The sequence below is a fragment of the Rhinoraja longicauda genome, chromosome 40 (assembly GCF_053455715.1).
Source record: "Rhinoraja longicauda isolate Sanriku21f chromosome 40, sRhiLon1.1, whole genome shotgun sequence".
NCBI lineage: Eukaryota > Metazoa > Chordata > Chondrichthyes > Rajiformes > Arhynchobatidae > Rhinoraja > Rhinoraja longicauda.
The window spans coordinates 12,821,488-12,844,087 of NC_135992.1; the positions used below are offsets into that span (position 1 = coordinate 12,821,488).

At 51.4% G+C, this 22,600-nt stretch overlaps 1 protein-coding gene across 2 annotated transcripts; it reads right to left on the reverse strand.

Annotated features, from left to right (window-relative positions):
• Positions 1-3,450: 3,450 nt before the first annotated feature.
• LOC144611595 (cytochrome P450 2J2-like) lies at positions 3,451-22,600 on the reverse strand. 2 transcript variants are annotated; one of them, XM_078430791.1, is made up of 9 exons: positions 22,166-22,600; positions 19,105-19,267; positions 17,444-17,599; positions 15,779-15,939; positions 12,175-12,348; positions 10,708-10,852; positions 9,752-9,939; positions 4,922-5,063; positions 3,577-3,928 (listed from the first exon to the last, which is right to left on the reverse strand). In XM_078430791.1, the coding sequence occupies exons 1-9, from the start codon at positions 22,349-22,351 to the stop codon at positions 3,723-3,725; spliced, it is 1,521 nt and encodes a 506-aa protein (XP_078286917.1). In that variant the 5' UTR covers positions 22,352-22,600; the 3' UTR covers positions 3,577-3,722. The 2 variants fall into 2 exon arrangements, with proteins under 2 accessions (XP_078286916.1, XP_078286917.1); XM_078430790.1 differs by lacking the exon at positions 4,922-5,063 and having other exon boundaries at positions 3,451-3,928.

Here is a 22,600-nt window from a genome sequence, read left to right on the forward strand (position 1 = left end):
CGTGACCTCACCCAGCCAGCAGCCATGTGCTCCCGCTCCACCAATGGCGGCCGCCCCGGCAGGGAGGCGGGTTGCTATGCAACCTCCGATCGCCGAACACGCTCGGCCCCGCTCCCCGAACACACTCCGTTAGCCTACACTATCCGGGCCTACAGAGGCCCCTGGGCCTACAGTATCCGGGCCTGCAGAGGCCCCCGGGCCTACAGTGTCCGGGCCTACAGAGGCCCCCGGGCCTACAGTGTCCGGGCCTACAGCGCCCCCATGGCCTACAGCGCCCCCCTCCCCAGGCCTAATACGGGACAAGGGCGGTCCCGTATGGGACAAACAAATTTAGCCCAATATTCGGGATGTCCCGGCTAATTCGGGACAGTTGGCAACTCTAGCGCGTAGGTTTATTATTGGAGTGCTGGAGTAGTCGTGTAGGCCTGACTACAAAAGGACATCTGATTCACTCGCCCATTCGGCACGGTGGCACAGCGGGTAGTGCTGCTGCCTCACGGCACCGGAGACCCGGGTTCTATCCCGACCACGGGCGCTGTCTGTACGGAGTTTGTACGTTCTCCCCGTGACCCGTGTGGGTTTTCTCCGGGGAGCTCCGGTTTCCTCCCACACTCCAAAGACGTGCGGGTTTGTAGGTTAATCGGCACTCTAGTAAATTGCCCCCTAGTGCGGAGGGAGTGGATGCGAAAGAGGGATCACAGAGAACTAGTGCGAACGAGTGATCGATGGTCGGCGTGGGCTGGGTGGGCCGAAGGGCCTGTTTCCGTCACAGATTAATCTTTTCCTTGTGGAATTCAGCCTAAAGGCTTCTAAACGTCCGACAGTCAAATCATCAACAGTCTGAAGAAGGGTCTCGACCCAAAACGTCACCCATTCCTTCTCTCCTGAGATGCTGCCTGACCCGCTGAGTTACTCCAGCATCTTGCGTCTACCTTCGATGTGAACCAGCATCTGCATTTATTTTCCTAAACATCAATCGTAGATGGTTTGCTTGAAAGGATAAATTAATAGGGTGGCGAAAAGGAATAGGTGTTTCGGGTTGGGACGAGGGTTGCCAACTGTCCCGTATTAGCCGGGACATCCCGTATTTTGGGCTAAATTAGTATAGAAACATAGCAAATAGGTGCAGGAGGAGGCCATTCGGCCCTTCGAGCCAGCACCGCCATTCATTGTGATCATGGCTGATCATCCACAATCAATAACCCGTGCCTGCCTTCTCCCCATATCCCCTGATTCCACTAGCCCCCCCCCCAGAGCTCTATCTAACTCTCTCTTAAATCCATCCAGTGATTTGGCCTCCACTGCCCTCTGTGGCAGAGAATTAATTCCACAAATTAGAAACATAGAAAATAGGTGCAGGAGTAGGCCATTCGGCCCTTCGAGCCTGCACCGCCATTCAATATGATCATGGCTGATTCACAACTCTCCGGGTGAAAAAGTTTCCTCTTACCTCAGTTTTAAATGGCCTCCAAGACTATGTGTGGCCCCCGGTTCTGGACGCCGTTGGTGGAGCGGGAGCACGTGGCCGCTGCCTGGGTGAGGTCACGTGGGGCGCGGGGCGGTGATGTCACACCTTGTCCCGTATTTGGGAGTGAGGAAGTTGGCTCAACCCTAGTCGTGACTCTTCTTCTGACTCTCAGTCTGAAGAAGGGTCTCGACCTTTGCCAACTATCTGCCGATCAAAAAAAAAACCCTCACCTGTATCCATGTAGTTTGAACGTTCTCGGTACACGTGACAAAAAACTAAACTCAACTGAACCGGACGGAACCAGGGTCTCTGGCGCTCCAAGGCAGCAACTCTACCGCTGCGCGACACTATAAGAACAACCAATTACCAAGAGATTTGACCTGCATCTGAAACGACTCTTAATGATGCCACAAAGCAAGGTATTTGGAACTATTTATTCGCATTGATTTCCTTTCTGTTTTAAAGAGTTGGATATCATTTGTGTGAGTAAGATATTGGTGAGTTTTAATTATCGAGGCTCACAGAGTTATATTCATTCTGCTACAGAAGGTATTTTTGACTAAAAGCAAACAGCAGGGGGAAACGTGACACAGCAAGTTATGGACTCACCAACGAATATCGTAGGCATTTCATTTCTGGGTACGTTTCCATTTGAAAACTCACATACGCAGTACATAGAACATAGATCATAATAGTACATCTCAAGAACAGCCCCTCCAGCACAAAATATCAGTGCCGCACAAGATATCAAGGTCAACACTTATCTTTGAAAAAAGACACGAGGTGCTGGAGTACCTCAGCGGCTCAGGCAAAATCTAAAGAGAACGTGGAGAGGTGGTGTTTTGGGTCAGGAATCTTCTTACGACTGATTGTAGGGGTGTGGGGGGGGGGGGGGGGGGTGGGGGGTGGTGGGGGGGAGGGTGGGGGGTGGTGAGAGCTGGGAGTAGGGGCAGGATTAAGGCCATTTGTTCAAATTACTTTCCCCTCTTCCACCCCCACCCCACCCCCACTCCCACCCCAGCCCACCCCACATCCACCCTCACCCCCAACCCATCCCATCCCACCCTCACCCCACCCACACTCACCCCCACCCCACCCCCACCCCACCCCAGCCCCATCCCACCCCATCCCCACCCCATCCCCACCCCCACCCCATCCCCAACCCACCTCACCTCCACTCCCACTCCCACCCCACCCCCACCCCAACCCCACCCGCACCGCCAACCCCACCCCAACCCCACCCCACTCGCACCCCCACCCCCACCGCCACCCCACCCCACCCCGGGTTTGATCCCGACTGCGGGTGCTGTCTGTACGGAGTTTGTACGTTCTCCCCGTGACCTGCGTGGGTTTTCTCCGAGATCTTCCGTTTCCTCCCACACTCCAAAGGCGTGCAGGATTGTAGGTTCATTGGCTTGGTTTAAATGTAAAAAAAATTGTCCCCAGTGTGTGTGTGTAGGATAGTGTTAGTGTGCGGGGATCGCTGGGCGGCACGGACTCGGTGGGCCGAAGGGCTTGTTTCCGCGCTGTACCTCTAAACTAAACACAAAAATCAGTCTGAAGAAGGGTCTCGACCCGAAACGTCACCCATTCCTTCTCTGCCTGAGTTACTCTGACATTTTGTGTCTATAAACAAAACAAATTCCCGACCCAAAACGTCACCTATTCACATTCTCCAGAGATGCCGCCTGACACGCTGAGTTACTCCAGCACTCTGTCTTTTTTTTGTTTTGGAAACCAGCATCTGCAGTGCCTTGTATCCATCACTTATCCACCTGCACATAATCCACATCCCATGGAAGGTTCGTTCTGATGTGCAGGGGGCTAGTATAGAATAGAAGGGCTGCATGGCACGGCTGTAGCTCAGTCATCCCTTGCTTTGTGTTTAGTTTAGTTTAGAGATACAGCGCGGAAACAGGCCCTTCGGCCCACCGAGCCCACGCCGACCAGCGATCCCCGCACACTAACACTATCCTACACACACACTGGGGACAATATTTCCGTTTATACCAGGGCGATTAACCTACAAACCTGCACATCTTTGGAGTGTGGGAGGAGACCGAAGATCTCGGAGAAAACCCAGGCAGGTCACGGGGAGAACGTACAGGCAGCGCCCGTAGTCGGGATCGAACCCGGGTCTCCGGCGCTGTGAGGCAGCAACTCTACCGCTGCGCCGCCATGACAGATGTGCCCGTGAGATAAGACGCCCCCATCGTTCCTGGTCTCCATCAGCGGCTCTCCGGCCTCTGCCTCGTTAGCGGGGCCTGCTGGTCGCCGCGGTCTCCCTGCGCCTGACCAGCATCTTGTATGGCTTGGGCGCCACCACGATCCTGTACAGGCCCTCCAGGGTGGGGGAGGAGGTGCTGTCGGGCCAGTGGAACTCCAGGTGCTGCAGCAGTGTGGTGAAGAAGAGGAACAGCTCCATTTTGGCCAAGCGTTCCCCGAGGCAGGCGCGGATACCTGTTGGAGATGGGAGAAGGTTGGCGTAACATGGCGTGCAGGAAAGAAAACCCCAGGCGCTGGTTTACATCGAAGGTTAGACACAAAATGCTGGAGTAACTCAGCGGGACAGAAGGATGAGAGGAGATCTTATTGAAACATCTAAGATTATTAAGGGGTTGGACACGCCAGAGGCAGGAAACATGTTCCCAATGTTGGGGGGAGTCCAGAACCAGGGGCCACAGTTTAAGAATAAGGGGTAGGCCATTTAGAACTTTTTCAGTCAGAGAGTTGTGAATCTGTGGAATTCTCTACCTCAGAAGGCAGTGGAGGCCGATTCTCTGGATGCTTTCAAGAGAGAGCTAGATAGAGCTTTACAGTCCGCCTTAACCAACCTGATCTCCCGGTGGCTCAGCATTTCAACTCCCCCTCCCACTCCCTTTCTGTCATGGGCCTCCTCCAGTGCCATAGTGAGGCCCACTGGAAATTGGAGGAACAGCACCTCATATTTCGCTTGGGCAGCATCTCAGGAGAGAAGGAATGGGTGACGTTTCGGGTCGAGACCCTTCTTCAGACTGATGTCAGGGGGGCGGGACAAAGGAAGGATATAGGTGGAGACAGGAAGATAGAGGGAGATCTGGGAAGGGGGAGGGGAAGAGAGGGACAGAGGAACTATCTAAAGTTGGAGAAGTCGATGTTCATACCGCCGGGCTGCAAGCTGCCCAGGCGAAATATGAGGTGCTGTTCCTCCAATTTCCGGTGGGCCTCACTATGGCACTGGAGGAGGCCCATGAAGAAGTCTGAAGAAGGTTCTCGACCCGAAACGCCACCCATTGCCTCTCTCCTGAGATGCTGCCTGACCCGCTGAGTTACTCCAGCATTTTGTGATACCTTCGATAGTGCCGTTGAAGATAGGCTTTTAGCTACGCGGATTGTTAGGTGCAAATCCCTTCTGCCCGGCGTCAGCTTCCAGCCACAGAAGAGAGTTCGGACCAACAATCACCAACTACTCACCCATTGAGAACGGAATGAATGCGTCGGGCTTGAAGAATTCCCCGCTCTCAGTCAGAAAATTCTCCGGGTTGAACTGGTGTGGGTGCTTCCATTGTCCCTCTTCAGTCAGGACCGAGTAGAGGTTTATTAAAACCAGGGTGTCCTACAGCGACAGAACGTCGAGGTTTTAAAGAACGGAGGACAGACACAAAATGCCGCAGTAACTCAGCGGGTCGGGCAGCGTCTCTGGAGAGAAGGAATGGGCGGCGTTCCGGGTCGAGACCCTTCTTCAGAGAAGGGAGACCCGGCTTCCATTCCGAGACTACGGGCGCTCGCCTGCGCGGAGTTTGCACCTTCTCCCCGACACCCTCGTGGGCTTTCTCCGGGTGCTCCGGTTTCCCCCACGCAATAGTCGGTGGCTGCCAATGTCTGGTATAGTCTCAGGGTCAGGGAGTCATAGGGGCAATAGAAGCATAAAAACACAGTAACGTAGAAAATGGGTGCAGGAGTAGGCCATTCGGCTCTTCGAGCCAGCACCGCCATTCACCGTGATCATGGCTGATCATCCACAATCAGTACCCCGTTCCTGCCTTCTCACCATACCCCCTGACTCTGCTAACCTTAAGAGCTCTATCTACCCCTCTCTTGAAAGCATCCAGAAAATTGGCCTCCACTGCCCTCTGAGGCAGAGAATTCCACAGATTTACAACTCTCTGACTGAAAAAGTTTTTCCTCATCTCCGTTCTAAATGGCCTACCCCTTATTCTTAAACTGTGGCCCTTTGTTCTGGACTCCCCCAACATTGGGAACATGTTTCCTGCCTCTGATGTGTCCAATCCCCTAATTATCTTGTGGAAGTGGCGGCGCCTAACGGCTGCAGCTCGCTAGCAGTCTGTTCGTCTTTTTTCCTTTTTTTTTTGTTGTGTGTCGGTGTTGGGATGGTTTTTGTATTTTTTTTTGGTTGTGTATGTGTGGGGGGTGGCGGGGGGGGGGGTGGGGGAAACTTTTCTCTTCCTCACGGCGCGGGGTGCGGCTCGGCTGCAGGGCCTAACATCGCCCGGTGCGGCTTGGCCGCTGCACTTAACAGTGCCCGGTGCGGCTTGGCCGCGGGACTTTACATCGCCCGGTGCGGCTCGACCACGGGACTTAACATCGCCCGGTGCGGCTCGGCTGCGGGACTTTACATCGCTGGTGCGGCTCGACCACGGGACTTAGCTGCGCAAGGCTTGGTCGCAGGGCCTTCCATCGCCCGGCTCGGCCGCGAGACGTTTCAGTGCCCGGTGCGATTCGGCCGGGGGGACTTCCATCCCCTTGCGGGGACTGTGCTGGTCGGTCGGGGACGAGCTGTCTGTCCGTGGGCGTGGGGAAGAGAGTGGGAGTTTTGTTGCCTCCATCACAGTGAGGGGGTGTTTGGAGTGACTGTGATGGACGTTTGTGTTGGGGTCGTGTGTCTTGTGTTCTTTTTTTCTATGACTGCTATGTAGTTTCGTTCGGTACTTCGGTACCGAATGACAAATAAAGCTCTGTTATACTGTTATATGTTTCAATAAGATCCCCCCTCATCCTTCTAAATTCCAGTGTATACAAGCCCAATCGCTCCAGCCTTTCAACATACGACAGTCCTGCCATTCCGGGAATTAACCTAGTGAACCTACGCTGCACGCCCTCAACAGCAAGAATATCCTTCCTCAAATTTGGAGACCAAAACTGCACACAGTACTCCAGGTGCGGTCTCACCAGGGCCCGGTACAACTGTAGAAGGACCTCTTTGCTCCTATACTCAACTCCTCTTGTTATGAAGGCCAACATTCCATTGGCTTTCTTCACTGCCTGCTGTACCTGCATGCTTCCTTTCATTGACTGATGCACTAGGACACCCAGATCTCGTTGAACTCCCCCTCCTCCTAACTTGACAACATTCAGATAATAATCTGCCTTTCTATTCTTACTTCCAAAGTGAATAACCTCACACTTATCTACATTAAACTGCATCTGCCATGTATCCGCCCACTCACACAACCTGTCCAAGTCACCCTGCAGCCTTATTGCATCTTCCTCACAATTCACACTACCCCCCAGCTTAGTATCATCTGCAAATTTGCTAATGGTACTTTTAATCCCTTCGTCTAAGTCAGCACCGCAATTCACCGAGATCATGGCTGATCATCCACAATCAGTACCCCGTTGCTGCCTTCTCCCCATACCCCCTGACCACTATCCTTAAGAGCTCTATCTAGCTCTCTCTTGAAAGCATCCAGAGAATTGGCCTCCGCTGCCTTCTGAGGCAGAGAATTCCACAGATTTACAACTCTCTGACTGAAAAAGTTTTTCCTCATATTCGTTCTAAATGGCCTACCCCTTATTCTTAAACTGTGTGACCCCCTGGTTCTGGACTCCCCCAACATTGGGAACATGTTTCCTGCCTCTAGCGTGTCCAATTCCTTAATAATCTTATACGTTTCGATAAGATCCCCTCTCATCCTTTTAAATTCCAGCGTACACAAGCCCAGTCGCTCCAGTCTTTCAACACTCCAAAGACGTGCAGTAGGTGAATTGGCTTCGGTAAAATTGTAAATTGTCCCGAGTGTGTAAGATAATGCTATTGTATGTGGCGATCGCTGGTCGGAGCCGACCCGATGGGCCGAAAGGCCTGTTTCCGTGCTGTTACTCGAAAGTTGAAAGTCTAAAGTCGAAGAAGCAAACTTCGACTGTGTGCTGGTTAGTACACAGGACACAGAGTGCTGGAGCTACTCAGCGGGTCAGGCAGCATCTCTGGAGAAAAAGGAACTGTAAGATGCTGGTTTACAAAAAAAAGACACAAATGCTGGAGTAATTCAGCTGGTCAGGCAGATGCACTCTGACCTGCTGAGTTACTCCAGCACTTTGTGCTTTTTTTTGTTGTAAACCAGCATCTGCAGTTCCCCGGTCCACCATTTTACTGGTCCTCTGTGAGGATTTCTCAAGTGTGCCTCCTTAGAAGAAATTCTTCTAAGGCTTGTACTCGTTGGGATTTAGAAGATTGAAGGGGGATCTTATAGAAACTTACAAAATTCTTAAGGGGTTGGACAGGCTAGATGCAGGAAGATTGTTCCCGATGTTGGGGAAGTCCAGAACAAGGGGTCACAGTTTAAGGATAAGGGGGAAGTCTTTTAGGACCGAGATGAGAAAGTTTTTTTTCACACAGAGAGTGGTGAATGTGTGGAATTCTCTGCCACAGAAGGTAGTTGAGGCCAGTTCATTGGCTATATTTAAGAGGGAGTTAGATGTGGCCCTTGTGGCTAATGGGATCAGGGGGTATGGAGAGAAGGCAGGTACAGGATACTGAGTTGGATGATCAGCCATGATCATATTGAATGGCGGTGCAGGCTCGAAGGGCCGAATGGCCTACTCCTGCACCTATTTTCTATGTTTCCATGTTTCTCCTTTCAGTGAAAACAATCAGTAACCGAACGGGGAAAGAGAGCGAAAATAGGCACAAGGTGCTGGAGTAACTCAGCGGGTCAGGCAGCATCTCTGAAGACAAGGGGACAGGTGATCTTTCAGATTGGAACCCTTTCTTCAGGCTGAAAGATGTGGAAGGCCAGAATGCAACAGGGCCGGCAGCAGATGGCCTCAGGAATGGTGGAGTCAGAAGAAGGGTCCCTACCCGAAACGTCACCTATCCATGTTCTCCAGAGACGCTGCCTGACCCGCTGAGTTACTCCAGCACTCTGTGAAACGTCACCTATCCATGTTCTCCAGAGACGCTGCCTGACCCGCTGAGTTACTCCAGCACTCTGTGAAACGTCACCTATCCATGTTCTCCAGAGATGCTGCCTGACCCGCTGAGTTACTCCAGCACTTTGTGTCTGAAGAAGGGCCCAAACTGAAACGTCGCCCATCCATGTCCTCCAGAGATGCTGCCTGACACGCTGAGTTATTCCAGCACTTTGTGCCTATTTTCGCTATCTCTGTTTAATTACCGATTGTTTACACTGAAAGGAGGAGAATTTCTTCTAAGTATGCACACCTTGAGAAACCTTCACGTCCGACCTGTAAAATGGCGGAACAAGGAACTGCAGATAGACACGAAAAGCTGGAGTAACCCAGCAGGCCAGGCAGCATCTCTGAAGAGAAGGAATGGGTGACGTTGGGGTTGAGACCCTGCTTCAGACTGCAGATGCAGACAAAGTGTTGGAGTAACTCAGCGGGTCAGGCAGCATCTCTGGAGAAAAAGGGCAGGCGATCTTTCAGGTTGGAGCCCTTTCTTCAGGCTGAAAGATGAGGAAGGTCGGAATGAAACAGGGCCGGCAGCAGATGCCCTCAGGAAGGGTGGAGTCAGACGAAGGGTCCCGTCCCGAAACGTCACCTATCCATGTTCTCCAGAGATGCTGCCTGACCCGCTGAGTTACTCCAGCACTTTGTGCCTGAAGAAGGGCGGTCACGGTGGCGCAGCGGTAGAACTGCTGCCTTACAGCGAATGCAGCGCCGGAGACCCGGGTTCGATCCCGACTACGGGTGCTGTCTGTACGGAGTTTGTACGTTCTCCCCGTGGGTTTTCTCTGAGATCTTCGGTTTCCTCCCACACTCCAAAGACGTGCAAGTTTGTAGATTAATTGGCTTGGTAAATGTAAAAATTGGCCCTTGTGTGTGTGGGATAGCGTTAGTGTGCGGGGATCGCTGGTCGGCGCGGACCCGGTGGGCCGAAGGGCCTGTTTCCGCGCTGTATCTCTAAACTAAACTAAGACCCGAAACGTGTCTTCCAGAGATGCTGCCTGACACACTGAGTTACTCCAGCACTTTGTGTCTGAAGAAGGGTCCCTCCCCATCGATGTTCTCCAGAGTTGTGTCCTTTTTGCTTTGAGGAATCACCTTTTTGATTGTGTAGCCCATAAACGGGGTGTCTTGTGTCGTGGCCCGGGCAACTGAGACGGGAAGTATGTTTGCATATCGCTGGACCTCGTGGATAACCGCGCTGACGTACGGCATGGCGGAACTGTCCTGCATGGACGGCCGGCGTGAACGCCCGATCACTTTGTCGATCTCCTTCTGACACTTCACTGCGAAAAGCAGAGAGCACGAAATCAGGCCGAGCAGCCACTGAGTCACTCAGCAAAAGGCTTTCAGTTTAGAGATACAGCGCGGAAACAGGCCCTTTCGGCCCACCGGGTCCGCACCGACCAGCGATCCCCGCGCACTAACACTATCCTACACTCACTAGGGACAATTTTTACATTTACACCAAGCCAATTAGCCTACATACCCGCACGTCTTTGGAGTGTGGGAGGAAACCGAAGATCTCGGAGAAAACCCACGCAGGTCACGGGGAGAACGTGCAAACTCCATACAGACGGCACCCATAGTCAGGATCGAACCTGAGTCTCCGGCGCTGCATTCGCTGCAAGCCAGCAACTCTACCGCTGCGCCACCGTGCCTCCCATGAAAACGTCTGACTGTCTCCGCGTGCTTTGTCACCTTCTCCGAACCATCAATGATGCCCTCGACACCTTCCTTGAACCCCATCCCCTTTGATGTCTCATTTCCGCACCTTGCACTTCCTTATCTCTCTGTCTCCCTCGGCGGCGGGTAAGGTGGGCCTAAAATTGTCGCGCTATCGTGTACCGTTTTGGCTGTAGTTCAGGAACGAACGAACAAACAAGAGTTTTAGTACGTAGATAGATGCGCCAAATGTAGGCAGGTGGGACGAGTGTAGGTGGGGCATGTTGGCCGGTGTGGGCAGCTTGGGCCGAAGGGCCCATTTCCAAACTGTAAGCCTCCGTGACGCCACAACAGGGGGTTAGTGGCCCTGGTTGCCGGTTTGCCTTTACCTTGTATCTCAGGATAAGCCATCATGTAGAGCAACCCCCAACACAGTGTGGTGGTGGTGGTCTCCGTCCCACCCAAGAAGAGGTCATGGATATCGTACAGCAGGTTCCCCTCTGTCAACGTCGAGCCGGGCGGTCCATCCCGCTCCTGAGAAAAGAAAACGTCATCCCACTGGAATTTAGAAGGATGAGAGGAGATCTTATCGAAACGTATACGATTATTAAGGGGTTGGACACGTTAGAGGCAGGAAACATGTTCCCAATGTTGGGTGAGTCCAGAACAAGGGGCCACAGTTTAAGAATAAGGAGTAGGCCATTTAGAACTGAGATGAGGAAAAACTTTTTCAGTCAGAGAGTTTGTGAATCTGTGGAATTCTCTGCCTCAGAAGGCAGTGGAGGCCAATTCTCTGAATGCATTCAAGAGAGAGCTGGATAGAGCTCTTAAGGATAGCGGAGTCAGGGGGTATGGGGAGAAGGCAGGAACAGGGTACTGATTGAGAATGATCAGCCATGATCACATTGAATGGAGGTGCTGGCTCGAAGGGCCGAATGGCCTCCTCCTGCACGTATTGTCTATTGTCTATTGTTTTCCAAATGGTCGTGAGTGCGGTCAGACAGGGAGCCAAAGCCAGATCTGAACCTAAAACCTGTGCATCTAATGAGATTTGTAAATTCACCAGTGACAACATTTGGGCGCAGCGGTAGAGTTGCTGCCTCATGGCGCCAGAGACCCGGGTTCAATCCTGACCACGGGTGCTGTCTGTACGGAGTTTGTACGTTCCCCCCTGTGACCTGCGTGGGTTTTCTCCGATTTCCTCCCGTACTCCCAAGACGTACAGGTATGCAGGCTAATCGGCTTGGTACAAACGGTGCAAGTGTAAGTTGTCCTTAGTGTGTGCAGGATAGTGTTAATGTGCGGGGATCGCTGGGCGGCACGGACTCGGGTGGGCCGAAGGGCCTGTTTCCGCGCTGTATGTCTAAACTAAACTAAACTGTGATGGATGTTTCCTTTTGTTTGGTGTTGGTTTATGATTGTATGTGTTATTGCATATTTTTATTGCTTATTCTTATTGGTCTTATTGTTGAACTGCGGGTAATTTTTCATTTCGCTGCACATTTATTTGTATGTGACTAATAAATTGACTATTGACTATTGACTATTGACATGAAGAGCAGGTATCGCAAAATGCTGGAGTAACCCAGCAGGCCAGGCAGCATCTCAGGAGAGAGGGAATGGGTGACGTTTCGGGTCGAGACCCTTCTTCAGACTGAAGAAGGGTCTCGACCCGAAACGTCACCCATTCCCTCTCTCCTGAGATGCTGCCTGACCTGCTGAGTTACTCCAGCATTTTGTGATACCTTCAATTTGTACCAGCATCTGCAGTTATTTCCCTGTTAAACATGAAGAGCATGCATGTGCCCACACCGATTTCCAGCCAGTGAGTTTAAAAACAACCCCTGCTCCTTCACCTTTTCCATCTCCAGGAGATAGGCGTCAATGAAGTCCCGAATGGTTTCGCCGCTCAGAGTCTGTCGATGTTGGTCAATGAAGCCCTGAAGGATGGCTAAAATGGCTGCCTGGTTTTCAAAGATCCTCTGGTGTGGCCCGGGGAGATAGATGATGATGGGAAGTACCAAGCAGATCTAACAGTAAGCAAAACATAGACTTCATTCCAATGTCAGTTACAGCAGTAGAGTTGCTGCCTCACAGCCCCAGAGACCCCAGGTTCGATCCTGACCACGGGTGCCGTCTGTACGGAGTTTGTACGTCCACCCTGTGACCTGCTAGCGTTTGAGGCCCTCTGAGGGGGGCGCTGTGAACTGTTTATGTATGTGCTGTTATGTTTGTGTGCCATTGTATGCTCGTTTCTTAGTACCTGAACTGATGTACAGCACTTTGGTCAATGTGGGTTGTTTTTAAATGTGCTATACAAATAAAATTGACTTGACTTGACTTGACTTTTCTCCGGGATCTCCGGTTTCCTCCAACACTCCAAAGACGTACAGGTTTGTAAGTTAATTGGCTTGGTATAAATATAAATTGTCCCTAGTGTGTGTAGGATAGTGTTAGTGTGCAGGGATCGCTGGTCGGCGCGGACTCGGTGGGCCGAAGGGCCTGTTTCTGCGCTGTATCTCTAAACTAAACTAAACTACTGGAATTAATGGTTCACTGGTTCAATACTACTTTATTTGCCACAGTGAAATTCACTTTTGCATGCTGTTCAGTACAAGTATCACTATTGATAAGGACTTGGATACGCCTTCGACAAGCATCTCAGGTATTGTAAGAAAATAACTGCAGATGATGGTACAAATCGAAGGTATTTATTCCACAAAATGCTGGAGTAACTCAGCAGGTCAGGCAGCATCTCAGGAGAGAAGGAATGGGTGACGTTTCTAGAAGGGTCTCGACCCGAAACGTCACCCATTCCTTCTCTCCTGAGATGCTGCCTGACCCGCTGAGTTACTCCAGCATTTTGTGAAATAAATACCTTCGATTTGTACATCTTCAGAAGGGTCTCGACTCGAAACGTCACCCATTCCTTCTCTCCTGAGATGCTGCCTGACCTGCTGAGTTACTCCACCATTTTGTGAAATAAGCATCTCAGGTATAGCACACTGAGAGACAATTTGGCGCCATTTTCAAGTGCCAGTTGTTGTAAGTGCAGTAATCTAGACCCGACCATGAAGGTCTGTTGACATGGCAAAATTCCCTTTATCCTATATCTGTGGATGGCCTGATTGTGATCATGCATTGTCTTTCCGCTGACGGGATAGCAGGTAGCAAGAAAGCTGTACCTCGGTACACGTGACAATAAACTAAACTGAACTAAACTCCAGGAAAACAGTTTTTAAATGCCATCATCGTTCCTGTCTCTACCACTTCGTCTGGCTGCTCGATCTACAAATGCCACAGCCTTTCATCCCCATTTTCTCCCGAGATGTTGCTTGACCCCCGTGAGTTACTCCAGCATTTTGTGTCTATCTTTGGTATAAACTAGAATCAGGCCCTGCGACTCAACTTGCCCACGCTGGCCAACAAGTCCCATCTACACTCGTCCCTCCTACCTGTGTCTGCCCCATAATCCCTCCAGACCTGTCCTATCCATGTGCCTGTCCAAATGTCTGTTGAACGTTGCAATAGTCCCAGCCTCAACTACCTCCTCCGGCAGCTCGTTCCATACACCCACCCCCCTCTGCGTTGAAAAGTTACCCCTCAGATTCCTATTAAATCTTTCCCCCCATCACCTTAAACCTATGTCCTCTGGTCCTCGATTCCCCTACTCTGGGCAACTTTGCACTCCTACGCTGGGTTTAGAAGGAGGATCTTCTAGAAACATATACAATTCTTAAGGGATTGGACAGGCTAGATGCAGGAAAAATGTTCCCGATGTTGGGGGGGAGTCCAGAACCAGGGGTCACACACAGTTTAAGAATAAGGGGTAGGCCATTTAGGACTGAGATGAGGAAAAACCTTTTCACCCAGAGAGTTGTGAATCTGTGGAATTCTCTGCCACAGAGGGCAGTGGAGGCCGATTCACTGGATGTATTCAAAAGAGAGTTGGATTTAGCTTTTAGGGCTCATGGAATCAAGGGATATGGGGAGAAAGCAGGAATGGGGTACTGATTTTGGATGATCATATTGAATGGCAGTGCTGGCTCGAAGGGCCGAATGGCCTACTCCTGCACCTATTTTCTATGTTTCTATGAATGCAGGAGTTACTAGAAATTAGAAAAAGTAATCAAATGTGCTTTTCTTCCCTTGTCTAGATATCTATTTGGGCCTTTTAAGAACACAATGGAGTCTGGGAGCAGGTGTTCAGGTACCTGCCTACAACTACATGTGTGGTGACCCTGTCCATATAATTGGTGTCCATGCCGTCTGACACGAAGACCCTCTATCTGAGAGCACTGGGGGTGCAGAAGACGGAAACCCGGTCAAAATGTACATTGTGTCTGATTGAAAGTGCTGGAGTAACTCAGCGGGTCAGGCAGCATCTCTGGAGAATGTGGATAGGTGATGTTTTCTGGTGGGGACCTTTCTTCAGATCTTCAGAGCTAACTAACCATGTTCTCCGGAGATGCTGCCTGTTCTCCAATACATTCAGACCTAACCATGTTCTCCAGAGACATAGAAACATAGGAAACAGGTGCAGGAGGAGGCCATTCGGCCCTTCGAGCCAGCACCGCCATTCAATGTGATCATGGCTGATCATCCACAATCAGTAACCTGTGCCCATCTTCACCCCATATCCCTTGATTCCACCAGCCCTCAGAACTCTGTCCAACTCTTCTCTTAAATTCTTCCAGAGAATTGGCCTCCGCTGCCCTCTGTGGCAGAGAATTCCACAAATTCACAACTGTGAGTGAAAAAGTTCCTTCTCACCTCAGTTTTAAATGGCCTCCCCTTTATTCTTAGACTGTGTGGCCCCTGGTTCTGGATTCACCCAACATTGGGAACATTTTTACTGCCTCTAGCTTGTCTAGTCCTTTTATAATTTTATACGTCTCTATAAGATCCCCCCTCGTCCTTCTAAACTCCAGTGAATACAAAGCCCAGTCTTTTCAATCTGTTACTCCAATCTGATACTTGTGCATTCATTTATTTATTTTAAAAACATTTTTTTAGAGATACAGTGCGGAAACAGGCCCTTCGGCCCACCGAGTCCGCGCCGCCCAGCGATCCCCGCACATTAACACTATCCTTCACCCACTAGGGACAATTTTTACGTTTGCCCAGCCAATTAACCTACCTACCTGTACGTCTTTGGAGTGTGGGAGGAAACCGAAGATCTCGGAGAAAACCCACGCAGGTCACGGGGAGAACGTACAAACTCCGTACAGACGGCGCCCGTAGTCAGGATCGAACCTGAGTCTCAGGCGCTGCATTCGCTGTAAGGCAGCAACTCTACCGCTGCGCCACCGTGCCGCCCTGATGAGCATCTGCAGTTCACAAGTTCCAAAGTGATAGGAGCAGAATTAGGCCATTCGGCCCGTCATGTGGTGATTCCCCCTACTCTGGGCACCCCGCCGCCCTTCACATTAGGTCACGACCCGTTGAAATTCCACTCACCGGCATCCAGATACTTGAGTGTAGTTTCAGCATCTCATCGTACAGGCCGACCAAGTGTGTGAAGGTCTTGTCGTCATAGTGGAAGCGTCTACCGAAGATGATCGTACACGTGACGTTGGAAACGGCGCTGGTGATGACAGGGCGGGCGTCCACAGGTTGACCTGCACGAGGGCGGGGGATGTGGGTCGAAGCTAAGTTTCGTTTATTGTCGCGTGTATCGGGGCGGCGCGGTGGTGCAGCAGGTAGAGCTGCTGCCTCACAGCGCCAGAGACCCGGCTTCGATCCTGACCGCGGGTGCTGTCTGCACGGAGTTTGCACGCTCTGCCCGTGACCGGCGCGGGCTTTCTCCGGGTGCTCCAGTTTCTGCCCACACTCCAAAGACGTACAGGTTTGTAGGATAACGGGCTTGGTATAATTGTGAATCGTCCCAAGTGTGTGTGTGGGGTAGTGTTAATGTATGGGGATCGCTGGTCAGCACGGACTCGGTGGGCCGAAGGGCCTGTTTCCACACTATCTCTATACTGAACTAAAAAAAAACTCTGGCTAAAGAAATTCCGCCTAGTAAGTTAGTAACTTGCTAACTAGTTAAGTTAGTAAAGCTTAACTAAACTCGTTAAGTTTTAAAGTTAAACTTAACTTTATAGTTAAGTTTAGAGATACAGCGCGGAATCAAGCCCTTCGGCCCACCGAGTCCGTGCCGCCCAGCGATCCCCGCACACTAACACTATCCTACACACGCTAGGGACAATTTTACATTTGTACCAAGCCTTTCTAAAGGTGCGTACTTTTATTCTGAGAAGTCGCCCTTGGTGTCATGGAAACATAGAAAATAGGTGCAGGAGGAGGCCATTTGGCCCTTCGAGCCAGCACCGCCATTCATTGTGATCATTTTTTAGATTTAGATATAGAGATACAGCGCGGAAACAGGCCCTTCGGCCCACCGAGTCCGCGCCGCCCAGCGATCCCCGCACACTAACACTATCCTACACACACTAGGGACAATTTTTACATTTACCCAGTCAATTAACCTACATACCTGTACGTCTTTGGAGTGTGGGAGGAAACTGAAGATCTCGGAGAAAACCCACGCAGGTCACGGGGAGAACGTACAAACTCCGTACAGACGGCGCCCGTAGTCAGGATCGAACCTGAGTCTCCAGCGCTGCATTCGCTGTAAGGCAGCAACTCTGCCGCTGCGCCCATGGCTGATCATCCACAATCAGTAACCCGTGCCTGCCTTCTCCCCATATCCCTTGATCCCACTAGCCCCTCGAGCTCTATCTAACTCTCTTTTAAATTCATCCAGTGAATCGGCCTCCACTGCCCTCTGTGGCAGAGAATTCCACAAATTCACAACTCTCTGGGTGAAAAAGTTACTTCTCACCTCAGTTTTAAATGGCCTCCCCTTTACTCTTAGACTTTTGTGGCCCCCTGGTTCGAGACTGCCCCAACATTGGGAACATTTTTCCTGCATCGAGCTTGTCCAGTACGTTTCTTTTTTTTTTCCTAATCAGATGTGCAGCACTTTGGCCAACGTGGGTTGTTTTTAAATGTGCTATACAAATAAAATTGACTTGACTTGACTTGACTTTTTATAATTTTATTGATTGTCAAATCAATGACAGAACAAAATAAGCAGGCAAATCAAACCGTGCGGAATCTTACCTTCTAACGATGCCTTAAGAGTGTCTGTCAAATACTCAGCCTCCTCCAGGATTTTCTCCTCTAAAGTAATTTTGCCCAGACCAAAGTTTCTCAAAATGGTGAGAGTGAATCTTCGCTGTTGCTTCCAAGCCTTGCCGTAGGGAGCAGAGATGATTCCTGAGACAAAAGGGGTCAAATAACTGTCGATAAAGACACAAAGTGCTGCAGCAACTCAACGGAGAACATGGACCGGCGATGTTTCGGGTCAGGACAGCGTGGGTTTTGCCCCGGGTGCCCTGGTTTCCTCGCACACTCCAAAGACGTACAGGTTTGTCCGCTAATTTGGCTTCTGTACAAATTGTAAATTGTCCCCATTGTGTGTGCGGGGCGATGAGAGGCCGGCACGGACTCGGTGGGCCGAATGGCCCGTTTCCATGCTGTGTCTGGAAGGCAGGAGAATGGGGCTAGGAGGGAGAGATAGATCAGCCATGATTGAATGGTGGATAGACTTGATGGGCCGAATGGCCTGATTCTGCTCCTATCACCTATGACCTTGCGAACATATGGATATGGACCCCGAAGGTCATGTCATAAGTGATAGGAGCAGAATTAAGCCACTCGGGCCATCAAGTCTGCTCCGCCATTCAATCATGGCCAATCTAGTCAACTCCACCATTCAATCACGGCTGATCTATCTCTCCCTCCTAAGCCCATTCTCTGGCCTTCTCCCCGTCACCCCTGACACCCGTACTAATCGGCAATCTATCCATCTCTGCCTTAAAAATACCCATCGACTTGGCCTCCACGGCCTGGGTCCCTCTACGCGTCAGTTGTTACTTTAGAAAATAGCCACATTCCCATTACATAGAAACATAGAAAATAGGTGCAGGTGTAGGCCATTCGGCCCTTCGAGCCTGCACCGCCATTCAATATGATCATGGCTGATCATCCAACTCAGTATCCCGTACCTGCCCTCTCTCCATACCCCCTGATCCCTTTAGCCACAAGGGCCACATCTAACTCCCTCTTAAATATAGCCAATGAACTGGCCTCAACTACCTTCTGTGGAAGAGAATTCCACAGACTCACCACTCTCTGTGTGAAAAACAACTTTCTCATCTCGGTCCTAAAAGACTTCCCCCTTATCCTTAAACTGTGACCCCTTGTTCTGGACTTCCCCAACATCGGGAACAATCTTCCCGCATCTAGCCTGTCCAACCCCTTAAGAATTTTGTAAGTTTCTATAAGATCCCCCCCTCAATCTTCTAAATTCCAGCGAGTACAAGCCGAGTCTATCCAGTCTTTCTTCATATGAAAGTCCTGCCATCCCAGGAATCAATCTGGTGAACCTTATCTGTGCTCCCTCTATGGCAAGAATGTCTTTCCTCAGATTAGGAGACCAACACTGTACGCAATACTCCAGGTGTGGTCTCACCAACATTCTCATCTCAGTCCTAAAAGACTTCCCCCTTATCCTTAAACTGTACGCATTACTCCAGGTGTGGTCTCACCAATGCCCTGTACAACTGCAGCAGAACCTCCCTGCTCCTATACTCAAATCCCCTCGCTATGAATGCCAACGTACCATTGGCTTTCTTCACTGCCTGCTGCACCTGCATGCCTACTTTCAATGACTGGTGTACCACAACACCCAGGTCTCGTTGCATTCTCGTTGCAATTACCTTGAAATTTGGAGAGGAAGTCGTTGACTCGTGTCCTGGGGCGGCCAGCAAACGCCCTGCTGCGTTGGATCAGAGCCTCCTGGATGGTCTGAAGCCCACTTAGAAGGATCACCGGCGTCCACAAGATGTACAGGGTGGTGACGTTCCCGTATCTCCTTCTGTGCTGGTTGAGGAAGGGAAGAAACAACGGGATGAACAATGGATGGCCACGAGGGGTTGCCAACTTCCAAACAAGGGACAACAGGGTGACGTCAGGCCATTGTTAGCTGTGGGCTAGGTGAAAACCAGTTACAGACAATGAGACTCAACAGTACGGGTGTCAGGGGCTATGGGGAGAAGGCAGGAGAATGGGGTTAGGAGGGAGAGATAGATCAGCCATGATTGATTGGTGGATAGACTTGATGGGCCAAACGGCCTGATTCTGCTCCTATCACCTATGACCTTACGAACATATGGACGTGGACCCCGAAGGTCATGTCATAAGTGATAGGAGCAGAATTAAGCCACTCGGCCCATCAAGTCTGCTCCGCCATTCAATCATGGCCAATCTAGTCAACTCCACCATTCATTCACGGCTGGTCTGTCTCTCCCTCCTAAGCCCATTCTCCGGCAACTTCGAAGCCGGTGTCACGGCGTGGGCGGGGGAGGGTGTAGGGGTTAACTTTGGGTAAGCAGCTATGTGGGTGCTATTGCAGGAGTGTAAAATGTTGCAGCTTGGTTATATTGCTGGGGATTCCTGTTTGTCGGCATGTGGCGCGGTTCACGGCTGATCACATCCTCTGATATCAGCAGCCGGCGTTCAAAGCTTTGACGTGTTAAGAAGAACATCTTGCCGCATGGACCGCCCAAGAATGGAGAGGTCACGTAGGTCACGACGAACACGGAGGTCAAATCGGTCCCGAACGACACATAAAAATTTTATAGGACATTGTAAACTTGCCATGTCTTGGCAGCGGTGGCAAAGTACTGGCACGTGTATTACGGGTATAAAGTGCGTGTGAATGTGAGTTTTCGGAGAGAGAGAGAGAGAGAGGCTACACCAGCTTCCTGAGCGTTTCTGAACGCTCCGGTGTCTACTCCTGGGTGAGTAGAATAAAGAGGTTAAAACGAATTCGGTTGTCTGACTGTTTCTGTTGATAGGTCACGAACTACGACAGGGACGGAGAGAGAGGGGATGCAGGGGTTAATTGAAGTCGGAGAAATCAACGTTCGTGCCGCTGGGGTTGTGAGCTGCCCAAGGCGAAATATGAGGTGCTGTTCCTCCAATTTGCGCTGGGCCTCACTCTGACAATGGAGGAGGCCCAGGACAGAGAGGTCAGTGTGGGAGTGGGGGAGTTAAAGTGGTCAGCAATCGGGAGAATGAAGACAGACACGGAAAGCTGGAGTAACTCGTCAGGTCGGGCAGCATCTCTGGAGAGGAATAGGGTTGCCAACCGTCCCGTGTTAGCCGGGACATCCCGTATTTTGGGTGAAATTAGTTTGTCCCGTACGAGACCGCCCTTGTCCCGTATTAGTAGGGTTGCCAACTTCCTCACTCCCAAATAAGGGACAAAGGGTGACGTCACCGCCCCGCGCCCCACGTGACCTCACCCAGCCAGCGGCCACGTGCTCCCGCTCCACCAATGGCGGCCGCCATTGGTGGAGCGGGAGCACGTGGCCGCTGGCTGGGTGGGGGCGCGGGACGTTGGCGTCACCCTCTGTCCCCGTACTTGGGAGCGAGATCGTTGGCGACCTCTACTGATAACGGCTGGGAAGAAACTGTCCCCCTGAATCTCTTGGTCGGCATGGATGAGTTGGGCCGAAGGGCCTGTTTCCGTGCCGCACGACCCCCTGTGACTCTCTGGGCTGAAAACTGCGTTCTGTTCAAACTGAGGCGCGTACCAGCCGCAAACTGAGGCCCACGTCCGAAGAAGGTGTCTCGACACGAAACGTCACCCCATCCCTTCTCTCCAGAGGTAGACGCGGGGCGGTGACGTCACCCTTTGTCCCGTATTTGGGAGTGAGGAAGTTGGCAACCCTACTAATACGGGGACAAGGGCGGTCCCCTGTACGGGACAAACTAATGTGGCCCAAAATACGGGACGTCCCGGCTAATACGGGACCCTATCCACCACTGGCTAGACGACTAGTCGTCACTGTCTAGACTAGGAAGGGGATGGGGAGGAATTTATTTCATCAGAGGGTGGTGAATCTGCCGAAGGTCTGTACGGAGTTTGTACGTTCTCCCCGTGACCTGCGTGGGTTTTCTCCGAGATCTTCGGTTTCCTCCCACGCTCCAAAGACGTACAGGTATGTAGGTTAATTGACTGGGTAAATGTTTAAAAAAAATTGTCCCTAGTGTGTGTAGGATAGTGTTAATGTGCGGGGATCGCTGGGCGGCACGGACTTGGTGGGCCGAAGGGCCTGTTTCCGCGCTGTATCTCTAAAAAATAAATTAATAATTTAATAAATTAATTGCCATAGACGGCAGTGGAGGCCAAGTCATTGGATATATTTAAGGCAGAGATAGATTCTTGATTAGTGCGGGTGTCAGGGGTGGTGGGGAGATGGCAGGAGAATGGGGTTAGGAGGGAGAGACAGATCAGCCATGATTGAATGGCGGAGTAGACCTTTGTTTTTAGAGATCCAGCGCAGAGACAGGCCCTTCGGCCCACCGCATCCGTACTGGCCTGCGATCCCCGCACACTAACACTATCCCACACACACTGGAGGGACAGTTTACACTTATACCGAGCCAATCAACCTGCAAACCCTGCACGTCTCAATGGAGTGTGGGAGGAAACCGGAGATCCTGGAGAAAACCCACGCGGAGAACGTACAAACTCCGTACAGACGAGCACCCGTGGTCGGGATCGAACCCGGGGACTCTGGGAAGCTTTAAGTGCTGCAAGGCAGCAACTCTGCCGCTGGGCCACCACAGACACGATGGGCCGAGTGGCCTAATTCTGCTCCTGTCGCTCATGAGCTTGTGAACGTTTGTTGAGAGGGACCGTTTCTCTAACCCCCCCCCCACACCCCGTCCCCCCCACCCCACCCCACCCCTCCCCCCCAACCCCCGTACCTTTTCCAGCTGAACGTGGGGAAGTGTTCGGTCAGGAGAAAAGAGATCTGCAAACTGCGACCAGGCAGAAGGTCCTGGTGGAAGAGGCTTGTTCGACACCCTTGCCCTGATGAGATAGCACACCAGCAGGAACCCCAGCAGGACTACCAGCAGCTCCTGGACCTCGAGGCAGCAGAGTCCAGCCATCCTCGACGCCAATCGGCCCGACGCCTTCCCTCCAGAGATGCTGCCTGCCTGAGCCGCTGAGTTACTCCGGCGTTTTGTGTCTGCCCTTCCCTTCCCTTCCCTTCCCCCCCCCCCCCCTCAAACTTTACCCGTAAGGTCTTGTCGAAACCTCCAGTGCTGTTGGGGAGGGGTGGGACTAAGTGTCCAGAAACCTCTCTCAGAAAGTTTGCAAACGTTTGCGAAACTTGAGAAGCAAAGTAAGATCTGAAG

Excerpts from the sequence above, each read along its gene's own strand:
- LOC144611595 (XM_078430790.1), bottom strand. The coding sequence starts at position 22,351 with ATGGCTGGACTCTGCTGCCTCGAGGTCCAGGAGCTGCTGGTAGTCCTG. Across the intron at positions 19,268-22,165 it reads CCCACGTTCAGCTGGAAAAG|CACAGAAGGAGATACGGGAA; the intron begins GTACGGGGGTTG and ends TTCCTCAACCAG. Across the intron at positions 10,853-12,174 it reads ATCTCCTGGAGATGGAAAAG|GAGCGGGATGGACCGCCCGG; the intron begins GTGAAGGAGCAG and ends TTCTTTTCTCAG.